This window comes from Labrus bergylta, chromosome 15, assembly GCF_963930695.1.
Source record: "Labrus bergylta chromosome 15, fLabBer1.1, whole genome shotgun sequence".
Lineage (NCBI taxonomy): Eukaryota > Metazoa > Chordata > Actinopteri > Labriformes > Labridae > Labrus > Labrus bergylta.
Window position 1 is genome coordinate 11,995,136 of NC_089209.1, and position 25,618 is coordinate 12,020,753.

At 41.8% G+C, this 25,618-nt stretch overlaps 1 protein-coding gene across 8 annotated transcripts in view; it reads left to right on the top strand.

Moving 5' to 3' along the window:
- The window catches only part of utrn (utrophin), a 180,616-nt gene that overhangs the window by 26,812 nt on the left and 128,186 nt on the right, over positions 1 to 25,618 (top strand). For 5 of the 8 annotated variants that reach the window (XM_020632857.3, XM_065963756.1, XM_065963760.1 and 2 more), the window contains 31 exons: positions 714 to 829; positions 1,470 to 1,636; positions 5,103 to 5,327; positions 6,683 to 6,864; positions 7,453 to 7,603; positions 7,857 to 7,976; positions 8,733 to 8,834; positions 9,308 to 9,415; positions 9,544 to 9,723; positions 9,885 to 10,042; positions 10,144 to 10,267; positions 10,364 to 10,451; positions 11,159 to 11,403; positions 12,011 to 12,179; positions 13,313 to 13,440; positions 14,942 to 15,079; positions 15,182 to 15,295; positions 15,470 to 15,625; positions 16,299 to 16,469; positions 16,583 to 16,774; positions 17,469 to 17,603; positions 19,844 to 19,993; positions 20,407 to 20,568; positions 21,039 to 21,170; positions 21,530 to 21,703; positions 21,863 to 22,018; positions 22,136 to 22,306; positions 23,570 to 23,749; positions 24,394 to 24,522; positions 25,164 to 25,334; positions 25,528 to 25,596. In XM_020632857.3, coding sequence (XP_020488513.2) covers positions 714 to 829; positions 1,470 to 1,636; positions 5,103 to 5,327; positions 6,683 to 6,864; positions 7,453 to 7,603; positions 7,857 to 7,976; positions 8,733 to 8,834; positions 9,308 to 9,415; positions 9,544 to 9,723; positions 9,885 to 10,042; positions 10,144 to 10,267; positions 10,364 to 10,451; positions 11,159 to 11,403; positions 12,011 to 12,179; positions 13,313 to 13,440; positions 14,942 to 15,079; positions 15,182 to 15,295; positions 15,470 to 15,625; positions 16,299 to 16,469; positions 16,583 to 16,774; positions 17,469 to 17,603; positions 19,844 to 19,993; positions 20,407 to 20,568; positions 21,039 to 21,170; positions 21,530 to 21,703; positions 21,863 to 22,018; positions 22,136 to 22,306; positions 23,570 to 23,749; positions 24,394 to 24,522; positions 25,164 to 25,334; positions 25,528 to 25,596 — 4,663 coding nt within the window. The remainder of the gene's footprint in view (positions 1 to 713; positions 830 to 1,469; positions 1,637 to 5,102; positions 5,328 to 6,682; positions 6,865 to 7,452; positions 7,604 to 7,856; positions 7,977 to 8,732; positions 8,835 to 9,307; positions 9,416 to 9,543; positions 9,724 to 9,884; positions 10,043 to 10,143; positions 10,268 to 10,363; positions 10,452 to 11,158; positions 11,404 to 12,010; positions 12,180 to 13,312; positions 13,441 to 14,941; positions 15,080 to 15,181; positions 15,296 to 15,469; positions 15,626 to 16,298; positions 16,470 to 16,582; positions 16,775 to 17,468; positions 17,604 to 19,843; positions 19,994 to 20,406; positions 20,569 to 21,038; positions 21,171 to 21,529; positions 21,704 to 21,862; positions 22,019 to 22,135; positions 22,307 to 23,569; positions 23,750 to 24,393; positions 24,523 to 25,163; positions 25,335 to 25,527; positions 25,597 to 25,618) is intronic. The other 3 variants (XM_065963757.1, XM_065963755.1, XM_065963758.1) reach the window with 3 other exon arrangements.

The window sequence follows — 25,618 nt, forward strand, 5'->3', positions numbered from 1 at the left end:
AGAGAGAGAGAGACTCGGCTGTGCAAGTGGCGGGAGGTCAGGTTGACAGGTCAGCGCCTGCCGGGTGTGTGTACACTGCTTCACTCTCTCTGTTTACACCTGCCATGTCACTGTTTGCACACGCTTGGTGTGTGTGTGTGTGTGTGTGTGTGTGTACGCTGTTGTGTGTGAAAGAAAGAGAGCAGGGGGGAGGCATCAGGGGTGTTTTCCCCCTTTCTGTAACCCCTTGTCCCGACTAGTGATACACACACTCGCACAGAGGCCTGTGAGCTGTGAGAAAGACCCGTGTTGGTTTAGACCTGGGCCAGGCTTTAGGAGGATCACTGAACACACACATTCCACCACACCGACCGGCCTCAACACAAGTCTTCTCTGTAAAGAGTGCACATCAAGGCTTCAAAAAGTGAATTTCTTTGCGAAACAAATGACCTAGAACTATGCAAATGTTTGTTTTTAAAAATAACCTTATTTTAACTTTTTAAAGTTGAATTTTCAAGATAAACATGTATACAATATTATGAATATATTATTGTGAATGGTTTGGAAGGTAGATACAAGTGCACACATATAGTATAAAAGCTCATCTAACAAGATATTCAAAAAGGTTGAACATAAAGTTAAGTATCAGGAAGTTCTTGTGAACATGATTCATATTTATGTTTCTTATCAGAGCTTAATGGACTCACTGTTGTTGCTGTCTTGTGTGTTTTCAGGCCGAATGCATTCAGCTGGGATAAAGTGGTGAAAATGAGCCCTGTGGAGAGACTGGACCACGCTTTCACTGTAGCCAAAGACCAGCTGGCTATTGAGAAGCTACTGGATTCAGAAGGTATGCACACTTTCCCCTGAAGTACACAACCTCTACAGTAGCTCAGCTGTATTTATTTGTACAAGAATCATGCTCAAAGTTTTAATGAAAAATGTGGTTGCACGAGAGAAAGCACCTTTTGGACTACCTTGTGTTGTAGTAGTAGTTGCATGTTGATTAACATTTATTTTACTGCCTGAAATTCCCTCACATTCAGACAGTCTAAGTTCATGCAGCCTACCTTTTATGTCCTGCCAGCAGCTGGCTTAACTCATGAAGGAGCAAATACCTCAATGTTGTCTTTGGCTGAACATTTGCAAGAAGCTGTTTGCTCGTGTAGCACCCGTAGTCCCGCTGGAGCTGTTTTCATGCTCCTCTTATGACATGATCGAGGGGCAGTCACACTTGACCCAAGTCAAAGCCTGTTTAAATCTGCTTTAACATGCCTTTTTCTTTCTCCCTTCTAAACCCTCCTTTCCATCTACTCTCCTCCTGTCATCCTTAACTGTTATCTCACTCCATTTTTCTATGCTCCATATTTCCTTATGTTTTTTTTTCACCTCTTTATCCCCCTCCTCCTCCTTCCTCTCATGCTTAATTTCTATCCCTCATTTTTCCCGCCCCACATCCTACCCACTTTCCCCCGTCCTTTCTTTCCCAGATGTGGCAGTGCAGTTACCAGATAAGAAGTCCATCATCATGTACATAACCTCCCTGTTTGCCGTGCTGCCCAAAGATGTGAGCATGGAGTCCATCAGAGAAGTAGAGACCCTGCCACGCAAATACAAAGTGGAGTCTGAGGACTCGGGTCCAGGCCTCGGCGCTCAGGTAAAATATACAACACAACTTTCCAAACAGCTCGCACAGAACGGGCTAACACATCTGGTTTTTTTTCTTCTTCAATATTTCAAGGTGTGCTTTTATGTGCAAAAATCCCCAGCTGTTTCCCAGAGATTTAGACAGAAGCACAGAGAGAATAAACTAATAAACTTTAGGATTTTATATCTGGAATCAAAGAGCTAGTTTTTTTAAATTCAAATATCTGGTTCTGATCAATTTGGAAGAGATTTAGAGCTTGTTCTCTTTATACACAAATCTGGTTCACTTTTCAGTATGCTCTAATACACACAGAATCCACTCCCTTTATTTTCTACAACCTTAATACTAAACACCTGCACCATCTGACATAGTTTATCATGTCAATATGAAGCCACAAACCCATCTGCATTATTTAGTAAGCAATCATAAAGAGAGCTTTTCTCAGACTTAATAACAAAACCACATATGCACACGTGTGCATGTATGAACCACTTTACAGCTGACTTATGCATCTTGTGTTTTATGAGTTTAATGTCTTATCTGCAGAAGTTAATTCTACCATAAAGGTTGTTGATTCTGTTCTAAATCTGCAAAGAAAAAAGACTTGACCTGTCTGATATGGACTGAAGATAATAGTTTGACAAGAAAGGCATAGAAAGGGGATCTTAATGAGAGAGGTAGAAAAGTATGTTATTAATTGTGTGTATTGGTATGTGTAAGGACATTACATGCTAGCAGGTTAAGTATGAGATAGGCCAGTGATTTTGGGTTTGGGAACCACTGAGCTAGGCTATCTTTACAAGTATTCTTCAGCTAACGGCTGACTGCTGCCAAAACTTTCCTTCTTGGACTTTATTGGAGTTTTAGAGCTAACATTAACCTATTACAAGTGGACTTTGATATACTAGACTGTATTGACGTATAAGCCAGACCACATTTAGAAAAGCCACAAGAATATCTCATCCTAAAATGTTAATGATGAATAAATACGACGATATACCCATAAAAAGTGAAAAGGGTTCAATCTCAGCTCCTTAATTGCAGAGGTTCAGATTCTTCTTCAGTGGTGATTGGGTCCTCAGGTGCAGCAGTGTTTGCCTAACTGCCTGCGCTGCTGTAAATAAACAGTTGTCTCTTACTATGAATGGAGAGATGATAGTTCAGCCCCTGAACTACCTGAAGCCCAAACAACTGAAAAGCTGCAGTTGCCAAAAAAAAAATGGAGCCATAACTGCCTCAACCTTTGCTGCTGGTTTATGTTTCTGATAACATTCAGTTTGAAGGCCACAGACTCGATTACACACATACAGGAACTCTGAAGTGTCTCATTGTGCATCGCCAGATAGAATGAGTCAACCCCCCCCCCCCCCACACACACACACACACACCCCTCCCTCCCAATCATTCTGAAAAAAAAAGCCATCTCCTTGCTTCTCTGTCCAGCGCTGCTCATGAAAAGCACAGCAGGCACAGGCAAACAGGGAGGAGAGCCATGACTCACCCCTCTGACATTAGCCAACAGAGCAAGCGAGCGAGCTGCATGCTGCTGGAAACACAGAGCTGGAAAGGGATGGAAGGAAATTAGGGGAATAAATTGGTGAGAATGGGAGTGTGTGCTGAGAGCTGACAGGGAAGGCTATATGAGGATTAAAGATGGCTCTGTGTGTGTGTTTGGTGGTGAGCAGGAAGCTGACATGCAAATACTGTTACTGTGTAATGTTTAACATCTGCGAGCGTTTCCGGGTGTCCTTTTCATACATCCTGATTCTATTGGACTTCCATGCTGTTTTACAGACTTGTGGTTATGATCCTGTCCATATTCTAACTAAGAAAGACTGAGCTGCAGCCCCTTAAATGTGTTACTTGTCCAACTTTACTAGAGTTTTCTTCCATTTTTTTTTTTTTTGCAGTTTCTTGCCTTGGCTGTGCTCTTCTCTTTCTCTACACACGTCCCTGAGACATGTCTTTTGCTCTCTTAAGGTTTTTTTTATTTGCCCGCAGGCACGTACTTCACACGTACTGGAACGACTGCTGGAAAAGTATTTTTTAAATAGCGCTCTGATTGGACGAACACAGGTTTGACTTTCCTGGCACACTTCATCTCTCCATAGGAAGTGATGCGTAATGCTGCTGGTAGAGGAGAAAGAAATAAAGGCTCTTTGTTTTGGATTTCAATATTTTGTTCCCCTTTTTTACTTTTACAACCATAGCATTGGTTTTGATCTTCTCATGTAGATTTTAGATAGTTAACAATATGGTTTAGAGTTGTGAGGAATCCAGCCCGTGATTTGGCAAACTTTTTCTTCATCACTGTGCAAGTTGTGATGATGACTTGCACTCTTGAGTGCAGGTTCATTCTTAACATGCTGCAGAATCACAACTACTAAAGTGTTGAATGCAGACCCTGAGTCGAACAAATCATCTGGTGATGATAAAGTGTTCTGACCACAGCTATTTAACAGCCATCCGAGTCAATAAATAGACTGAGTCTGCAGTTTTCTCTTACTTTCTCTCTCTCTCTCTGCCGTGTCTTTCCTTCCTTCTTTCTTTCTTTGTCTCTGCCAGCCCACTCCACTCTAACATAAGGGCTTGCTGTAATGTTGTGACTTCTTTCCATACTATCCCAAAGGTCATTGAGTATTTTCAGCAGCCAACCTTTCCCTGAGTTTGCTACACAGACATTACTTTTGTGTAACTTAACCCATCCATTTGACTTGTTACTGTAGCGGACCCTGTATTAGCATTTCCGACATCTTTGGCTTTGCATGGCTGCTGCAAAGATTAAAACTCCGGTTCATTTCAGATCCAGAAAGATGTGAAGTTCTTTTAAGCCTGTTCCTACATTTCCCTCGAGGAAAAGAAAACCTGAAATAATTCTAATGCATTTCCCAAAAGCGGCAGAAAAATGATTTCAGTGATATTCAAAAAAGAAAGTGTGTCTAAAACATAAATATTCTTCCTCTTGATTGATGAAATATAAAGACAGATGCTTATATCACTGTTGTGTAATACACTACATGCAACTCCAGTGTAATCAGTTTCCCAGCTATGCCACCTCTCAGCACCGTCCATCTTCCTGACTCGACACCCAAATTTACCCAGGGTACCTCTGTGTTTCAAACGTCCTGCTATGTGTAGAATGAGGAATGACCCACCCAGAATGCCAAGGGCAACAACCAGAATCCCATAATAGGCCCTGCAGTTGTTTTGTTTCTTAACTGAGCAGGGCAGGTCTCTATGCGCACTCTGGAGCAGCAAAGTCTGCATCTATTTAGAAACTCAATAACTGTTGTGCTCTGAAGAAAATCGGTGAAAGAAGAAGTAGAGATTTTGGGCCTGGCTGTGTTTCAAAGCTAAATAAAAGTTAGTTAAAGCACTTCTTCTTGGCGTAGTTTGTTGTACACAAGATGATTATAACTCTATTTTTTTTATGTGTATAAATATAACAACCGGTTGAATACCTCATGTTGTCCAGCAGACGGAGAAAGCAGGCAGAAGCCCCAGGCCCGAGACCCCCAGCACCCTGACTGAGACAGAGGCGGATATGGAGGGCAGCCTGCTGGAAGTGGACCTGGACAGCTACCAGACCACGCTGGAGGAGGTGCTGACCTGGTTGCTATCGGCCGAGGACGCCCTGCAGATTCAGGACGAGGTGTCTGACGACGTCGAGGAGGTCAAAGACCAGTTTCACACACATGAGGTAGGAGGGGGAAAAAATCAACGCACTGTGACTTAAGGCCTGCAGAGACGTGAACATGAATACATTTACTGACTTATAATTATAATAACTCCTAATTTTTGGTGGATAAAGAGGCCGTAAAAACCAGAAATAGCAATGCTAAAACACAAATGAGACAAATCAGGAAACCCTTTTTTGACGCTCATGTTCTTAATCTGACATGCACACCAGTTTTTTTTTTTGTGTAAGAATCCTCCTTCCATTGTTGAGTCTGCAGAACTTGTCAAAGAGATATAGACCTACCACAAGCAGCTGTACATGCTCCGTACATGTCTGGAATGCCAGGAATTCTGCCGTGCCGCACAGCACCCTATGGTGCCCTGGCACAGGGTTCACTTGCCTGACTCAAGGAGGCGTAGCTGCAGGGCTTGTGTCTGTGCATGTGTGTAAAGGGGCTTTGGCAGGATTTCCCTTGGCTGAAATGTGAATATTTGTGAAGTCTTACGTCTGGAATGCAGGTCAAAGCAGAAAATAGCGAGACTGAGAGCAACAAGACCCAAAGCCTCTTTAACAGCCTGCCGTTTCAGGAGGTCTTTACAAAAAAAAAAACAAAAAAAAAAATCCAGTTTGTTTCTGCTTTGCTGTTCACGTACTTACTCCAGCTTCTCCAGCTAAGCCTCATCGAAAACAATGTGCTCAGAGGTGCAGACGAAAATGCTTACTCATCCAGAGGGGTCACGAAAAACAGACAATAACTCGCCTCATTGCTTTTCATATCGCTTGGGACATGAACCAGCACAAAGCAGCTCCTCTGAGGGTTTAAGAAACAAGCCATCTCCTTCAAAGCTGCCCTTGTATTTCTTCTTGAAGCATTTTCTCCTTCCTCTTCTGCTTTGCAGTTGGCCTCACTTGGCTAGTTAACTGAGTTTGCCCTTCACTTTTGTGAAACTCTCACTGGCTTGACCGACTGTTGCTATGTTACACTCACAAATACACAGGCTCAGAGTTGATGCCCAGTGCTTCTGCAGGGCGTTATTAAGTGTTATACCAGGAGAAGTTTTAAGGTTGGGGAGAGAAATGTATCCAGATGTTAGTGTGTGGGTGCCAAGTGCCAGAATGGAGCCTCAGATAATATAATCTCAATCTGGGTGCTTTTAACAATATTGGGTAAACCACTTATTCCTTTATCTTAACAAAGTGTGCAGAGATAGTACTTATCTTTCTTCACGGGAATTATCCTGAAATTTATTCCAGGGCTGTTATATATCCAGCACAAACCTTATATTAAAGTCCAAAATTTCAAATTGACTGTGTTTTAAAGTCTTTCAGTCATTTTTTCCCCCATCACATGGTTTTCTTCTGCTTCCAATAAAAAGGCCTTTATGATGGAGTTGACAGCGCACCAGAGCAGCGTGGGTAATGTGCTCCAAGCAGGAAACCAACTGATCGCCCAGGCCAACCTGATAGAGGAGGAAGAAGATGAAATCCGGGAGCAGATGACCCTCCTGAACGCCCGCTGGGAGGGCCTCAGAGTGGCCAGCATGGACCGCCAGGCCAGGTAGACGCTCTAACACACACACACACACACACACACACTTGCTCTCTTTCTGTAGAAGGATTCTAAAACCTCTTGCCTTCATTAATGTGGAAAAGACGGAATACACATGATCATTTCCCAAAAATATATATATTTTTAAACAGTGTAGGCTGTAGTGCCATTGGTGAAAATTGCCCAGTGGAGGAACATTTAATTCTCCATGTTTTACCTCAGGTGTTTATGAGTTACTTCCTATGAAGAATGTCAAATGCTGTAAACTATTTGAAGGTGACACCTGATAAGCCTTGAGCGAACCATGGTCTAAAAAGTGTGACGCTCTGGGTCTGGGTTATCAAAGTTAATGAGACAAAAAGTCTAGTAGAGCATTCATTAGCCATGATTTTAAAACTTGTTGTGCTTGTGTGCTTCACCACTTCTTTTTTGTGTTGCATCTATCTCTATTTTAAGTCATTCTAGCTTTTGTGGAGCTATATAAAAAGCTGAAAAACAAGTTTTAGCTGAAGATTTATAAACTGATAACTCTCATTTTATTTCCTCCTCCACACATCCAACTCAGCGCCTCTGTGTCCTTTATCACTTTCTCTCCAGACTCCATGAGGTCCTGATGGACTTGCAGCAGCAGCAGCTACAGCAGCTCTCTGATTGGCTGTCACTGACAGAGGAGCGAATCAGGAAGATCGAGACAGAACCTTCAGCCCATGATGTCGAGCTCTACAAAGAACAGATAGAGCAGCACAAAGTAAATGAAGTCAAACTCCTCTTATCTTGCAGGAATCAAGTGGATACAGAATGAGTCATTGTTTAATGTGAACAGGAAGAAGTCGAGTTAACTAAAAAGAATCAAAGTCTTGTGATCTGGTAGTCACATGGTCACATTGATGGTGCACTTTAAATGATTCACCCACCGTCTCCATAAAGCTGAGTGGTTTCCCTGCCAGCTCTGTTAATGGATAACAAGTCAAGGAGTTCCCTGTTATTGTGTTTTCCTTCAGGAGCTTCAGAACGATCTGGAGGCGGAGCAGGTGAAGGTCAACTCTCTGACACACATGGTGGTTGTGGTGGATGAGAACAGTGGGGAGAGCGCCACCGCTGTCTTGGAAGAGCAACTTCAGGTAAACTGCCATCCTGACTGTCTTTTTGAACGTGTTCTGCCAATTCTTGTAAGTCTAAAAGAGGCATCTGTTTGTCTTAAAAGTATAACATGCAGCATTGTAAACATCAGTACAGCAGATCTCAAACAAATCTTTACTAGATATATTGTTAAAGAGTTAATAAAGAGTTGAAGCCAAACTCCCTCTTGGTTTGTTCTTAGCACTGTGTTCACACCGATGGGACGTTGATTTCTACAGCTTGTTTATGTTTCACTGAGAAGCTCAAACATGTTGCATTCACCTTTGTAATCACTACTTGTCCAGCCATCACTTGTGGTAAGAGAGATGGCTCCGCCCCCTCAGGGACACTGTTCTTAGAAGCATAATGGCACAACTGCAGAAGAACCAAATAAAGTACTTTTTTAATCTACAAAAACGTCAAAGAAATACGAACTGAATCGTCTTTGGGCTGCGGGAGGGGAGGGGAGGGGAGGGGAGGAGGTGGGGAGCTGATGCACTGAGGGTAAACTTGTAAAATGTTGCCCAGTTGGCTCCCTTATGTCAGTATCTATAGCAACATGAATTGATCCAGATTTACAGGCTGCAGAGAGTTTCTTTATGGCTGTCAACATTGTTAAATGCACTGGACTAGGAAGCTGTTAATACTTGCAGGTTTCGTACATATTACTTAATTGATCTGTTTCTTTTTTTACTGCTTTCATTTTTAAATAGCTTTTATGCCTTTTTATTCATTTCTGTTCCCATATTGCATTCCAGTCTTTGGGCGAGCGCTGGGCGGCCGTTTGTCGCTGGACGGAGGAGAGGTGGAACAAGCTGCAGGAAGTCTTCATGGTGTGGCAACAGCTTCTGTCAGACCAGGTTTGGACATTTAGTTATTCTCTCCCACTTTGATATACATGTATCTTTCTTACCTCTTGTTAATGAAATAATCAGGCTTATAAAGAACCCTTGAACACTCCTGTCCTCACGCATTGATCTATATTTGGTTTAAAAAAAAAACAAAACTTGAGAATATCATTTAGAACTTAAAGAAAAGCTGCTCCCATGAAAGACAGAAAGTTCAGTTTTTTTAGTCCACCAAGTTAACGGAGGTCATTTCAATGCACAGTGCATCTTTGATTTGTTCGTCGTGACTTATGGTCATGATTTTCCAATTTTGATGTAACCTTCAAAACTTTTTTTCTGGCCCGGAGTTTAGGAATTGATTTCATACTTGATCTATTGAATTAAGAATTTAAAAAAATAGATTCTTGATAGATTACCTAGGCTTCAGCACACTTAGACAAGATGTTTTCCAAGTAATTTATGTTAACGATTTGTTCCCACCACAGAGTTTGTTCAGAGAATGGTTGGCAGAGAAAGAGGAGGCCTTGAGTGAAGTACAAACGAGCAACTTCAAGGACCCGAGTGAAATGAATACTAATGTGCGTCGATTAGCAGTAAGTGAACTCTGCCAAGTTTCTGCAGCAGATACTTTTACAACTAACTTTAAGCTATGAGCTTTTACAATAAGCTTATCATGTTGAGTGTATCTTTTGACTTTTTTTTAAATACTTCAATCCTGTAGATATTGAAAGAAGACATGGAAAATAAAAGGAGGACTCTGGACCAGCTGTCTGATGCGGGACAGGATGTGATCTCGCTGCTGCGGAGCCCTGAGGCGGGAGCTAAGATCGAGGCAGACACAGAGGAGCTAGCTCATAGATGGGACAACCTGGTGCAGAAACTGGAGGACTGCTCCTTCCAGGTACGTATGTCACAGAATAAATGTTGTAGAGATGAAAATCAAATGTCTGCCTTTACTTTGCCTTTTTGTGTAGTGTCTGTAATCATTTGAAGTTCATCTGAAATGTCAGTAGGTTATATAAGGTTTGTGCATCTAATGATGACTCTGTGATTTCTGCTAAGGTAATGGAGGCTGTGACGGACGCTGGGATGACTCAGGTGGAAGGACAGGTCGTAATGGATACCACCGATGGGGCTTCTTCAAAGACTGACCAGGAGCTGGCCCCTCCTGCTCCTCCTAAAAAACGACTGGTAGAGACGGATGCAGAAGTCAGACGAGTGTAAGAACCTGGAAACTTTCCTGCTAAAAAAAAAAAAAGTGCACGAATAAAAATCATGTTAGCACACACCGATTCACACGTTATGTCTCAATATTCTGCAGGTTTGAAAACAAACTTTCCGACCTCTTGAGCTGGATCAAAACATGGAAGACGGCGGCTCAGGCGCTGGCAACCACACACCCTGAGACCACACCTGACACACCTGACCTGCAGGAGGAACTAAAGGTAAACCTGTTGATGATGTGGCTCAAAAACATCTTCAAGTCTGAGGCTATGTTTAGAAAAAAATCAAAGCCTAAATGTGTTGACCAATCTCTCCAGGATTTGGAGTCGGAGCTCTCGGTGAAGGAAGCTACAGCGAGTCAAGTGAACCAGGAGGGACGAGGCTTGATGGAGCAGCTCGAAAGAGGTAAAAAAAGAAAAAAAGAAAGCAGATTGTCATGGCTGTAAGACACAGAATTGCTTCATTATTATTCAAAGTTAAACAAAGAATTATTTTAAAAATCCATCCAAGTTTTGTCAAACAAGTGTACTAAAATAGAGTCTCAAATTTATTGGTTCTCAAGGGCTACTAGCTTGAACAGAAATCTTCCATTTCCCGTTAAATTACGCTCGTCTCATACGATTTTACTACCTTTCCACAGCTGCTTGGCATTTTCTTGGGTATTTACAGGCCTGCATTTTTTATTGTCATACACTTTTAGATGCCAGTAATCTAAACCTGTGTTTGTGTGTATGCGCCTGTGTGTGTGTGAGTGATGTGGACGGAGCAGTAAAAATCTGACAGCCCTGCAGGGTTGCTAACTTCATATAACAGCTCAATGAAATGAAGAGGCACTGAGGATTTTTATGTGTTTACACTGATCTAGAGGCAGTGAGGGGAGGTGGAGCAGCGCCGCTAAGTTGGAGTAGATTTGTGAAACACCAAACTTTCCCGAACATTTTACTTGTTTTATTTCCACAGATCTGCCGCTCACTCATCTGTTGGCTATTGTTTATCCGCTGGTGTTGTTGATCTTGCTAGGGTCTGTTTCTCCTTCAGAGTAAAGAATAAAAAAAGAGGGTTCTCAAAGTCTTTTCTTTTCAAACGTTGATATCTGTTGCTTTCTTCTGTAGAGGGAGAATGTGTGGACTCGGTGAGGGCCGACCTAGACCTCATCCAAACTGAGTGGGATGTTTGCACAAGGGAGCTGCAGGCGGCCGGTGAGAGGGTCCGCACTCAAAGCCGGGTCAGAGCGTTGTCTGCAGAGCTGGCAGACCTGGACCGAGCCTTGGGGGAACAGGACGAGTGGCTGGACTCGACCCGCGCTGTAGAAAAGTGCGATGAGGCCGAGCTCAGAAGCCAGAGTGGGGAATGTCAGGTAGAGTTGTTTTCTTTGTCCCCGTTCACTATGATGTTTATCACCAACCCTTTTGACACACTCTCTCTCGCTCTCTCTCTCTCTCTCTCTCGCTCTCTCTCTCTCTCTGTCTCGCTCTCTCGCTCTCTCTGTCTCTCTCTCATATTTCTGCCACATTAAGAATCAGAAGTTAATAAGATGCCCAAGTAAATGTTCTATAATTGCAGCAGTGACTCTCTTTCAGATGTTGCTGTTTTATTTTTAAATCAGTGGTGTCATCTTACGCAGTAAAGACAAAACAACAATCTGTGTTTTTGAATTATCCTTGAACAATTCTGCATGCTCTCCTCCAGACATCCATTTTTTTAATCTACATACATAGTTTAAACATTTCTATTCATCATTTATAATTTCCTCCTCCAAAGCTTTATTCATTTTTTTCTACCGTTGTATTTTTTTATTATTGCTTTCCTTTAAACCGCAATGCTTTTCTTCTTTTTATAAACGTACATCTTCTGAAATAACCAAAAAAAACATCCCTTTGTCTTGAACAAAAAGCAACTTAAGGATCAGAACCCTTTGGCTCATACAAACAAATTAACTTTCCTCTTTCTCTCGTCTTCTTCAGTCCCGACTTGTCCAGGTCAATTCCTTGAGGCCACGACTAGAGCGGCTTTCTGCAGAAGTGCCGTCGCTGGGGGCCGTGCCGTCTCTGAAAGACAACATGGTGGTGGTGTCAGCTCATCAAGCCTCCACACTGCAGCGGCTACAGAGCAGAGAGCAAGAGGTCAACCAAGGTACTTCTGCTGAAATGTTTCAGAATAATTAGTGAAAGCAACACAGGGAAAGTTTCTCCAAAACTCTGGGTAGTATCCTCTGTATAAACATTGCTTTTCAAGGGTCAAGAGGCTGTCGGCTTGTTTCATGGAGTTGAGAGATTTAAACCTTCCTAAAAACAAAGACCCATTTCTCCCTCCGTGCTCTCCGCCTAATGCTCTTGGGTTTATAGGGAGGCCGAGAGAATGATAGCTAAGATCAGCAGAACTCAGTCTCACAGGGGTTGACATCAGTTTTTATTTGAAACCTTGGCCAGCCGCGGGTAATAGACGATGCCCTTATATGGCCTGCGAAAGCTCACACATGCGAGAGTGTATACGAAAGTGATTGAGGGAGAAATCATGCCTCTGTGCCAGCTCCATCTCCACCTGAAAACCAGTAACCGTTTTACCTCTGGAGTTTATGTGCACTGCTCTCGGCCTGAAGCGAGTCTGTAAAGGGAGACTTGATTTGTCTTCTTCGCTTCTGACCATATAGGTAGGTGTGTGTGACTGTCTGTCTTTCTTTGGTTTTTATGACAGTGGATTTTGTATGAGAGCCAAGGGAAACTGTTTTGTTTCTGCCTGAGGACGGTTTGCCTCGCGCTGGGGCCTCCCTCTGTTTCACTACCCCCCCCCCCCCCCCCTCCAAGTTACATTCTATCTCTCCTCTTTGTGTCTATAAACACAGTCAGATCATGTAGGCATTCAATCACCGGCTAATTAAAACGCAGACAGAGAAGAGGAGGAGTGAATCAAGAACAGAAAGAAATGTAACTAGACAATAGAGAACACTTTTCAAAACCAGCACTTTTGTTACGGATTAAGTCAACTTCAAACAACTGAGATTTAAAAGTTTATTTTTAAAAATTCCCTTGGCCTGGGAAGAACTCAACTTAGTGAGAACCAGACTGTCAAACATATGGGATCCTCCTGCAGCAGCATGGTTTTAACACACACAAACACACACACACACACACACACACACACACACACACACAGATAGGGGAAGTCCCAAACCAGCTCACTGCCCCCTTGTGGTTGAAACCTGATGTAAAAAGTTTTGAAGCCTTTACTTACTGTACTTTTACCCCCTTCATCTTGTCTTATCCCAGCTCTGGCCGATCTTGAGGCCAAACAGATGCTCCCTAGTCCGGTGGAGGGTCTGGAGGCAAGGCTGTCGATTCTGAGAGACGGACTTGTGGATCTCCCTGCTGCTGAGGGCGCAGTGGAGCAGGCTCAGGTCAGTAAAGACGATTATCAGGACCTTCGACATCAGAGCATCAACATCAAGTTATGAAAAAGTATAATTAATTGATATTAGTAGTATAATTGTATGTATAGTTTTAGATTCTCTTTGAGATGCTATTATAGGTTGTCTTCAGGACTCAATATTTTATGATTACCCAAAACGTGTTATTCAACCTTTACAATACATTTATCAGGTTAGTTGTCCGTAGTTGAAAACTAGAGAGCTGATACGTTCTCTGTGGGAGAGAGGCTTAGGATTTACAAAATCAATACAAGAAAAAGTACAGACACAACAGCTTTCTGACATATTGAAAGAACAAAATATACATTGTAGTTATTCTGAAATGTTGTTGTTTGGCTGGAGCTGATAACACTTGTGCTTTCTGACCTCTGAGCTCAACATTTTTTTATTTTTTTTATCGTCAACAGTGAATGTGTTTGTGTCTGTGAGCTTGTACGTATATCAGAGCGAGAGTTAATCTGTCTGCTGTCAGTTTTTCTTTTCCTGCTCACAATAGACCTCTTTATCAGCCGGTCACTTTCCTCTGTGCTGTTTCAAACCTGGGAGGAAAAGGGTGTGTGTGTGTGTGTGTGTGTGTGTGTATGTGTGTGTGTGTCGTGTTTGTGTGTCGTTCCCTCCTCCTCCATCCTTCAGTGGAATGCGATTCAGTCTGAGCTCTTGTTATGGTGGCAGATAGGGCATGTTGCCGGGGAGGGGGCAGGGTAATTTTGCAAAGGAGGGGTGTGTGGCCTTGGCACATACTGGGCACTGTGCCCTTGAATACAACGTGGAACTCCTAACAACTCAATGTGGAGCTGCTCAAGCAGTCAGTTAGCATGACAAACACCACATCCTGACCACAACAGCACCGCTGGGTCCTGTTAGCAATTAGCCTACTGATATAAGCTCAGGCGATTGGTATAAATACATCTATTCTAGCAGTTTAATAAACTAATTGAGTTAAATAATGTTCAATGCAGTTGATGTGATTGTAAGGTTTAAAAACACAACAGTGCATTTTTACTAATACACAAAATCTCTGCTTATCACTCACTTTATGTATGGCACATTTTAAGATGACACATCTCTGAATGTGATGTTTTAACGAGTTTGACCACATGTAGTGTTATAATGAAATGTTTGTAATAGCAGGCTCCAGAGCACAGCTGTGACATAGAGCCAGTCATCTCTGACAGACACATTCATTCATGATTTATTCATTCAGCTTTTATTGAAATCCAAAGGAAACATTGAGCGTACGTCCTCATTTCTAAAGTATATTTAAATGCACAATGAATAAATGAAAAAAAATGTAGCTAAACACAGGAACATGTGTGTTTTGTAGTTTAAAACTGAACTATGGGACATTTTTGATTTGTTTTTAGTACAGTTTTTAATGATACATGTTCCAAGTGTACAGTTTCTTGCATTGCACTGAGAACAAACACATTTGGTAAGAGTCAGTTTAAACCTGCACTCTTTCTCTCCTCAGGGCCTTTGTCTTGAAATCGAGCAAACACAACAAGCCTCCGATCCTGCAGAACTACAAAGATGGAATCATCTCTCGTCCAGGGCCCGTGAGGAGCTGGGAACACTGCAGTGCATCCTGGGAAGCATGAAGGACAATCAGGTAGCTGTGATTGGTTTAAAAGAAAAACACGACTTAAAAATGTATTATCCTAAAAAAAAAGTATGTTAACAGATTGAAAATGTGTTTTTTTTTCTTTCCCAGGTGCGTTTATTGGAAGTTGAACGTTGGTTGGATGGAGTTCAGGAAGTTTTGTCTTGTGATACAACTGGGTTAGGCGACAAGGGGAGTCCACATGAAGAGCTCAACAAGTGCAAGGTTAGGGGACAAGTAAAAAAAAAAAAAAGAAATTACATTAAAACTGAATTTAAGATGATTACATCACTAAAATTCTCCTTTATTTCTCACCAAACCTTAATTGATTGATTCCTGATTTTATCCAAGGAAGCAAATCATTATTCACTAATTTTCTTTTTCTTTTTTTCTAAAAAGGAGTATGTGACTGAGATGGAGTCTGTGGAAGGTTCTTTAAAGCAGATGGGAGAGAATGTTAGCGCTATACAGGCGACGGCAGTACCAGGGCTCACCAGGTGGGGGCAGGATAAGATGGACGAGTGTCGGGGCAAATGGGACTCGCTCAGCAAACAGGTGGGGGAAAAACTTGTCTCTGTTACTGCAAACATTGCCGATGTAAGTTTGATAACATGGCGTTTTTCAAAGACTCTCTGCGTGCTGCGTGCAAACCGAGTGTGGGCTGTTGTAAGTTGTTATCGCTTTATTATCCTGCAGGCACTGGGAAGGGTCCTTTTGCAGTATGTAAAAATCGAAACTTGTTTTCTCTGGGGCTTTTTTTGTATTTTGATATTCAAGCATTGCAAAGAAAACATGATAATTATGCTAACCATTGGAATGCCTGGGATTGTGCCAGCTATGTGTTACAGTGGTTGGTGAGAGGGTTGGGAGGATGTCTGCAGGTTGTACTTGTTTTCACTTGTGTCTCAATAAGAGCAACAAAACCACCAACTATGCCCTATAGTGTAAAGTCAGCATTAAGACAAAAATGTCCTTATCTACAACTTCGTATGCTGATGTTTGAATGATGTACTGTAGGTCCTTGAAGAAGTTTTTAAATGAGTACATCAGTTAGTGTATCAGAATCCAGACATGGAGATTTCTATAGGATTTTTAATGGATAAAAAACAGAGTACAACTTAATAATAAGGAAATGTTTTAAAAGTTACAGTTTTAACTTTAATCCCGCTTTTAGACCAGGAAATTGTTTCCTTCATTTACAAACCTGATGTCATTTACTCCCATTCAGCTGCTGAGCCACCAGGAGCGTTTGGCAGAGAGACAGGAGAGGCAGGTGAATCTGAAGAAGGACTTGGCGGAGATGCAGGAGTGGATGGCGCAGGTTGATGAGGAGTTTCTCATGCGGGACTTTGAATACAAGAGTCCTGAGGAGCTGCAGGCGTCACTGGAGGAGATGAAGGTAGTGGGCAGGGGTGTGGATGCAACCTAAAAAGAAGATTTGAGCAATATGTATTCCCTGAGATGTGATTTTGACCACTGTCTGCTTTATCTGTGTTTCTTCCTCTCACACAGAGGGCTAAAGAGGAGGTGTTACAGAAGGAGGTAAAAGTAAAGATCCTGAAAGACAGCATCAACGTGCTGGTATCCAAAATGTCGCCCCCTGGTGGAGGCAGTGGCCAAGAGCTGACCTCAGAACTAGAGGTTGTGCTCGCTAACTACCAAAAGCTGTGTGACCGCTTCAAGAGCAAGTGTCACACTCTGGAGGTAATATATGTGACATTTCTGTGTGTGTTTGTGGTTTAAAATTTGAAAAAAATATGGCCACTTGTGCTTTTATTTTTATAAAAATACACCAACAGCCTTTGATATTTAGATTCAAAAAGCGTTGTCAGAGTGGATTTAAGTTGGTTTGGAGTTTAAGGTTAAAGCCTTTTGTGGTAACAAAAGCTGCTGTGACACATATTAAAGTTAAAACAAGTCAGACTTGTACGCATGAGCAGCCCGATTTGTCTGTTAACTCGCAACCTCCCGGGGTTCAGAAAGGAAACGACATGATGGTTTATTCGTTGTGTCATTTTGTGGGCAGACTTTTGCTAATTCTCAAGTGCAGAAGAAGAGAGGCTGAAAGGGCACTTGTGAGACTTGTTTTCAGAGCTAATCTACAAGTGTTAAGTTATAGTTCGAGGCCATTTGTTTTTTCATTATCAACCCCCAGACTCTGCATGGTAAAGGTCAGTCACGTCACCGAGTTGTGCTTATGCTTATTTATACAGTTTGCCTGAAGTCTGTTAGTTACAAACCCCTCTTTGCCTTCATGGTTTTGGCACTTCTTAACAGAGCTGCGACTTCATAATATCAGAGTCAATGTGTCCCTGGCTCAGCACAACTGTTTCTAAATGTTTTTGGAGTGTGTTTTCGTGCGTTTTCATTGCGCTGTGGGGGGGTGTACACTCTGTAGGAGGTTTGGTCCTGTTGGATGGAGCTGCTTCAGTACCTGGATATGGAGCAGAGCTGGCTCAACACTCTGGAGGAGAAGGTTCAAGCTTCTGACAGCCTACCGGAGAGCACCGAGGCCGTCAGTGAAGCCCTAGAGGTAGGAACACAAACACACACCCACTAAATGTCATCACATTGGATTTATCGTTCAATTAACACTCCTCTGCTTTTCTTCTCTCCCTCTCCCATAAGTTTTCAAAATCTTTTAAGGAAGGACATTTTTTGTGCAACATTTATAATTTTACCTTCTTGCTACTTACACATAATCAAAATGATCATATGTGCAGTTTGATCATGTGATATACTTTTGCAAGTTAAGCTGATCTTAATGTATTGCTTGCTATGTAATCATGTTGCAATTAATCCATTCTTATTTTTTTAATTTTTAAAATGTTTTTAAATATCCATTTTAAATAGATAACACTGCACTGTGACTTTAAGATGTTGTAACTGCCTTGTTATATTTTAACTTCTGCTTTAGCTGTTATGACTTTATTTTCCTCTTTGTATTTGTTTCTCTTTTTTTTCCATGATTCATGCTTGTGTTAAGCACTTTTAGTTGCCATGGGTGCCTTTTGAAGTGCAATGGAACACTTATTCAGGCTGAGGCAAAATCCCTATATGCAAAACATGAAAATAACTCAAGCAACAAGATGACCAAAGAAAGAAAGACCAAACTTTTCATCATGTTTACTTTGTGCAGTGTTTGTCTTTTTATTCGAGCAACATGTAAAACATGGTGTTTGCCTCTTTTCATGAAGTTAATTTGTGCTTAATTCTGTTGATCTGTAGTATCAGTGTCTGTAGTGTCTTATGCTTATGAAGATAAGACATTTCCTGTACAAGTAGTATCTTTTGTGCACGGGTCCCACGTTGTGTTGAGCAGATACAGATCTGTAGTCTCCAAATTTTGATTTGAAATAAATTGCAGTAAAGACACAAGATTCATTACCCAAACAGTTTTACTATTAGTCTCATTTAAAGTTAACATTTCTTCTTGTGCAATACTCCTGGATTAAAAGCCAGTTCTGTAGTAAAAGATATAAAACATTAAAAAAATATCTCATCCTCATGCAAGATAGCACAACAAGACACTTTCTTGTTGCACATAAGCAAAACAAACTTTTAAAATGCAAGTATTCATCTTCCATGGCTTTAGGGACATGTAAGCAGGGTGAAGAAGTTGCATAAAGTCAAACTTTGTAAGTACAAAAATAAAGAGTTATTTATTTATTCTATGATTACTCTTTGGCCTACATTAGCTTTAGAAGCGGCCAAAGATTTCGGTCAGCTAAGATGAAATCACAGCGCTGATTTACATGCTTTTAAACTGCACGTGGAAACATATAAAAAGTTAATTGATGAGTCTGAGAAATACCAGTAAATAATCATAAACCAAACCATCCATTTAATATTCCAGCTGTGTTATTAACCTCAGTGTCTCTGACTTTGTCTCCCACATTTCTTCTGCCGTGTCTCGCTCTGCTGCTATATGTGTAGACCGCCCGCAGCCCGTCTGTCAAACTCACTTGAATCACACTGCGGCTTCTGTAACTTTGCATAGTGATGAAGTAAAATGAAGACCCTCTAAGACAATGCACCCCCATCCCACCTCTCTCTCTCTCTCTCTCTCTCTCTCTCTCTCTCTCTCTCTCTCTCTCTCTCTCTCTCGCTCTCTCATCCTCACTCTTCCAGTCTCCCAATTTCCCAATCAGACTCACTCCTCTTGAGGCCGCCTCTTGCTCTCTGTCTTCTTCTCTATCTATGCCCGTAACCTCCGGGAAGGAAGAGCATATCTCATGACCCCCGAGTAAAAAAAAAAATGCCTGTCAGATTCAACATGTGCAGTCATTTGACAAGGCTCTCTCTCTCTCTCTCTCTCGCTCTCTATCTCTCTCTCTCTTCTCCCTCGTTCTCTCATTTCTTGTCCAGTTAACGTCTGTTCTCGGTTTGCCTCCTTCTGACACACCCAACGTAGCAGTTTCTGCTCTGTGCCTGTGTGTTCAGCTGTTTGGATTTTTCTACATCTTTCACACACATGCAAACAGATACTCAAGTTGTCTTTAATTTATTTGATTGCTTTTTTCTCTTCCCTTTGGCTTCTAGCTTCAGTAAATGGTTGTTTCACTCTTGCCAATTTTTCTAATTTTTGTGGAAAATTGTTGGCACTGTGTAGCAGTTAAACTTTGTTTTGTCTTTGTTGTTTTTGATTCTGGATTAATCAGAGGATCGGTATATTCATTGTCTGGGAATTTTTCATCCTCCAGCTCATTTCCTGTCTCAATTTCTTTCTCTTGTATTTACCTTTTTTTTCTCCATCTCACTGTTCACCCACAGTCTTTGGAGAACGCGCTGCGTCACCCCGGGGACAACAGGACGCAGATCAGAGAGTTGGGTCAGACGCTGATAGACGGAGGCATACTTGACGAACTCATCAGCGAGAAGCTAGAGGCCTTCAATTCACGTTATGAGCAGCTCAACCACCAGGTCAGGACCTTTGTCTTTGTGTGTAGGATGAATGTGTGCTGTCTTCAATGTAGGACAAAAGGCATCCAGTTTGTGTTAGATTTAGAATGATTTACTCAGGCCTGTGTGTTTTTGTGTTAGTCTAGTAATTTTTGTTTTAAAATATTCTTTGCAAATAATATCTTGTGATTTAAGATGTATACTTTTATTTTATTTATCCTTTATGGTGCTGGAATATTTCGAATTAGATGCAATATAATTTCTATCCGGTAGTCTTGCCCAAGAGAAATGTAAACAAACACCTTATCCTGTTTGTTCCAGCCTTTTTATTCAGCTTTTCATCGCCAGCTTTTAGACACAACTTTCCCATTAGTCGTATGAATCTGGAGTATCTAAACATCGCTCTTAAACTCATGACTTATCGTTTTTTCCAGGCGGTGAACAGACAGATCAGCCTCGAGCAGCAGCTGCAGACTCTAAAGGAGAACGAACAGGCGCTGCAAACGCTGCAGGAGTCTCTGAGCCAGCTGGACCACACACTCACCTCATACCTAACTGACCGCATCGACGCCTTCCAGCTGCCACAGGAGGCACAGGTAGAGCAAACATCTGCACAAACGCTCACAGTAACCCCCGGGGGAGTGACCAGACAATATGTGACATGCAGGGAAGCACCAAAACGTAATGGATTCTTACTTCAGGAAGAACAGTCTTAATATTTTTAAAGGATCTCCCTTTAATTAAGTGCCTATGGAAAAAACAGTAATAACACATGGTATTCACACATAAACACACAATTACAATTGGATGTTAAACTGTTAAAATCAAGCTCCAAAATCAAGATCATTCTGAAGTCTAAAGAAAGTAGATAAAGACAGTTTGAGACAGTCTAACATGCGCACACACACACACACACACACACACACACACACACACACACACACACACACACACACACACACACACACACACACACACACACACATAAAGGCTTCATTATTGCATTAATGCAATTTTAAGGTCTGTAATCTCTTAGTGCAAATGTTTATTTTCTTTCTTCTTTCAGTCAATCGGAGCAGAGATCGCCGCCCACGAGCTCACAGTGGAAGAGATGAGGAGGAGAAACGTGGCCAACTTGCCTCCCTCCACTGGTGACAGCAAAGCTGCCAAAGGTGGAACCATGCTGGACCAGCTTCAGGTAACACTGCCTCCCACTGGAGAATATAAGGAACTGCAGAGAAACTGATGACAGGCTCTTTCTCCCTCTGTCGATTAATCCGCAACATTTGAATGTATACTAGAAATTCTTTTACAATTCTGATCTTGTATGCATGGAGGAGTGAAAGGAGAAGTTTGAAGAAATTCTACTAATGTTACATCAGGTTTGAGTTCAATGAAGATTAACAAGCTGCTTGAGTCTTTTTGAAGTCCAAGATTCTCATCGAACAGTTATTCCTCTATTGCCGTGTTTTTAAGACATCGTTTTTGACATTTAAAATAGTAGAAATAGAAATAAAAGGCAAACTGAAGTAACCTCTCCGTTTTTTTTCGTTGCAGAGAAAGCTAAGAGAGATCTCCACAAAGTACCAGCTGTTTCAGAAGCCAGCTAACTTTGAGCAGCGCATGTTGGACTGTAAGAGAGTCCTGGATGGGGCCAAGGCTGAACTGCACATCCTGGATGTCAGGGATTTGGACCCAGAAAAAATACAGCCCCACCTCAATGGTTGCATGGTGAGAGTTACAACTTTCTCAAGCTCTTGTTTTACAAAATAATAAATAACAAATACTTTATTTGGAGTTGATTGCATGCTCTGAAAGCATGTTTATGGATATGTAACCCTAAAAAACAATCAGTCATAAAGGCATATTTTCCTTTTGTATGACTTACAGAAACTATACAAGTTGCTAAGTGAAGTGAAGCTGGAGGTAGAGACGGTGATAAAAACAGGGCGGCAGATTGTGCAGAAACAGCAGACGGAGAACCCCAAGGCCATGGACGAACAGCTCACTGCACTCAAACTGCTCTACAATGACCTGGGTGCTCAGGTAATTCAGAAATTATGATAGTTAAAGAAAACAATCTTATTCCCCCTCTAACAAACTAACAAAGCTCATGTTGGATTAATTGCAGCACCACGTTTCTTTTCATTTTTTTTTTTCCAGGTAACGGAGGGCAAGCAGGACCTGGAAAAAGCTTTGTCTCTGTCTCAAAAGTTTCAGAAGGAGAGCGCCGCCCTGGAGGAGTGGCTGACCATCAACGAGGCTGAGCTGCAGCAGAAGAACAGCTGTGGAGACATGCCCGCTGACATAGACGCTGAGATCGCATGGGCTAATGTAAGTAACTGTACACACCTTTCATCAAGTCTCTTCAGCAGGAGCAAGTGACGTGCTTCTGCTTCTGGCCACTAGGGGGAGAACAAGGACAGCAAGATTCTGTCTTTCTAACTCTGAAGGTTTACTGTGCCTGGATTATGTAAACAGGAGAACTGTGGGAAACAAACCATAGTTTAACAATAATCGAGAGTTCCCACTCTGGCCTTTTGTTCAGGGACGCTATGACAGCAGGAATCAGGCTTCTCAGTGCTCTGTACCTCCGTCCTGAGGGAAGTGGGGTGAGGTGTTCAGTGGATGAGCGATGTCCTGTTCTATTGAGGTTGCAATGCGTGTGATGGCCCTGTTGTTGAGCTCTGTTAGGTTTGGTGTGGGGAGACGTGTGTAGCTAAAGCCCCTGCTCGTCAGAGACTGCAGACTGAATACTTTCTTTGACTAAGAAAATAAGTTGAAAAAACAGACAAAATGTTAAGTTAAAACTAAGCAGCACCTCCTCTGTCTCAGCCTCCTTCATGCAATATGTGAAAAACAATGACAAGAGAGTAAGCACTTTTGCTGTAAGTGCACAAGAGGTATAACACGCTTCTTTCAATACAGGAGATGTCTCACTTTAGCACTGCAGTCTCTCCACACAGAACTCCCTCAGCGCACCATCTCCCCTCCTCCCTCACCCCTCCCTTAGTGGTCCGACCGAGTGCAGTAAGAATAGAATAAATTAAATCAAATTCTCCTAATCTGAAAATATTATCTACGGTAAGATAAGTCAGAACGATAATGTATTCTATCCTGACAGCAGAGCAGCATTTTGTTATCAGATTTGCCGGGGGGCTTTTTTTTTTGTTGGAGCAGACAAGGTCTGTGATATAAATGGGCAAGTTTGATAGTTATTTAAAAAAAACATTTCAGATTCTATCACATCTTGGAACATATTTCCCTGGGTTCTCTTGTGATTTTGAACCCGTTCAAACATCATTACACATGAAACTCGGCTGTGGTTACAAAGTAAGAGAACACAGCAGTATGCAGAGAGAGTAAATGCATATTAACTTTTAAAGTTTCAAAGTGAAGACGCAGCTAAATTTAGGAAGATGGTACCACACTGTGTTTTTGAATGGATTGCTTTTATCTTTCAGCTCTTTGCAATCTGTAATTCATGCCATGTTTTTGGTATTCACTAGTGTGTGCATCATAAGCTTTCTTTTAATGTTCTGTACGCTGCATCTTACGTATATGTGTGTGCATGTGTGTGTGTTCCTCCCCCACCAGGGCCTGCTGAAGGAGTCTGAGCGACGTAAAGCCGACCTGTCCGGCCTGATGGAGACCAGCGCCGGTCTGCAGACTCTGGTGGAGGGCAGTGAGGCCGAGCTTGAGGACAAAGTCTGTGGTCTCAATGAAAGCTGGGGCCGCGTCCACACCTGGACCGAGGACTGGCTAAGTGCTGTGCTGGTGAGTGCAAATATTTTATATAGTCAAGTGCTAAATAAATAAAGAGTTGCTGTGTTGTTTATTTAATGTTCTCTGAGTCAGTCGGTTCTCCCACCTGCTTTAAGTTTTCATCATTATGTTCCTGAACAAGAATTCTTCCTGCTTTTATTACTTTGTTTAAGCTGTGCCTATTCAGTATGCAATTCTTTAGGGTAATTAAAATGTATTCAATTATTGCTGCTGGAAAAAATTCAGACACACAGGCTCAGTTGGCTGAGGTTTAAAGTGCCTTTTCCCAACATTTGAAATCTGAAAAAATTATTTAACAAGGTTATTTCTTATGTTTGTAACCCCAATTAAAACATGCGCTCATTATTCTGTAAGTCAAGTGCAAGCTGCAATGCCAAGAGGTAACCTTCATAGCAAGAAAAAACAAGGACATGCAGATCATCTCTTTAGTACACATATATTTATCATTTGGACTAGAGAGTAAAATGTGTCTTCTTACAACGAGTCATGGAAAGGTTCCAGAAAACTCTCTGATATAACATTATTCTTTGTTTTGGACTCTGTAGAAAATGAGGCAAACACAGGACTTTTAACAGCAGTAAAAGTGAATAATTCCTAAAAGAAACACTGACCTTCTTCTTTTATCATGTGCTCAGAGTCACCAGAGTGAAGTGGAAATCTTTGATGAGAACTTGGCCCACATCAGCACCTGGCTGTACCAGACGCAGATCCACCTGGACGAGGCCGAGCGGCTCGGCTCAACGGAGAGAGAGCAGGTGGTAGAGGTAAGAAAGAGAGAGAAAACTGTGATATTAAAATGGCCCTGCTCTATTTGATTTGAGACTGAGATTTAAATTTGACATTGCTGAGTACAAGCATAGAAGAATCTAACAGAAGTTAAGGATTTCTTTGTGGAAGTCATCCATCGAGTAAACCCTCTGTTGTTACCTTGAGGTGATCAGTCATTTCTTGATGTTCATGGTTAATTCAACCTGCATCCCTTCTGTCGCAGCAGGACTTTTTAATCCTTAGTTTTAATTGGAATTTCAAAGAAGCATGCATAATAATAAGCTTTTAGGAAAATAAGTTAACGACATCGTTCTTCACCAAATTTACCTCATTGGGGTAAGCCCTGAGAGAAGTTTAAAAAAGCAGAAAAGAAGGTGGCTAAATGATAAATGTAATTAATATTTTTCCCACAGGTAAGTTGAATTACAAGCCCTTCACTTTCTCTTGCAATTAAAACTGAGCGTCTACATTGAATATCATCTGGTGCCTGCCTGGGCATCTGAACCTTGACAAGTACATGCTGTGCGTAGCTGAATCATGGCTGTACCACCGTGCAGTGCAAAAAGAGAAGCTGATACAAAACACAAGCTGACAGATCATTCTTTGACCAGCTGCTCCGTGTGCCGTCTGTCCTCAGAGCATGTTCGAGGAGCTGGAGGACATCAGTCTGCGTGTGGACAATGTCAAGGACCAGGCCATCATCCTGATGACCAGCAGGGGGCCCGCCTGCAGAGACGTGGTGGAGCCCAAACTGAATGAGCTCAACGGCAACTTCGACAAAATGTCCCAACACATCAAAACTGCCAAGGTAAAATGACACGGACTCAATGTAAACCTAAAATCACTGCATTGAACAAGCAAAATGTCTTTATATTCTTGACTAATGTGGATCTAGAGAGGGAGTTAATCTTGCTGAACAGAGAAAAACAGTTTAACTCTCATTGAAGTAAGTGGCACATCTGAGCAGTCATTCTTTCTGTTTCTTGTCTTTTTGCATTCAGATGATGATAAGTCTGGAGTCAGGTGGTGTTGACTTCAACCAGCAATTACCTCATCAGGTAAGAGAAAGAGTGAGTACTATGAAAGCACATC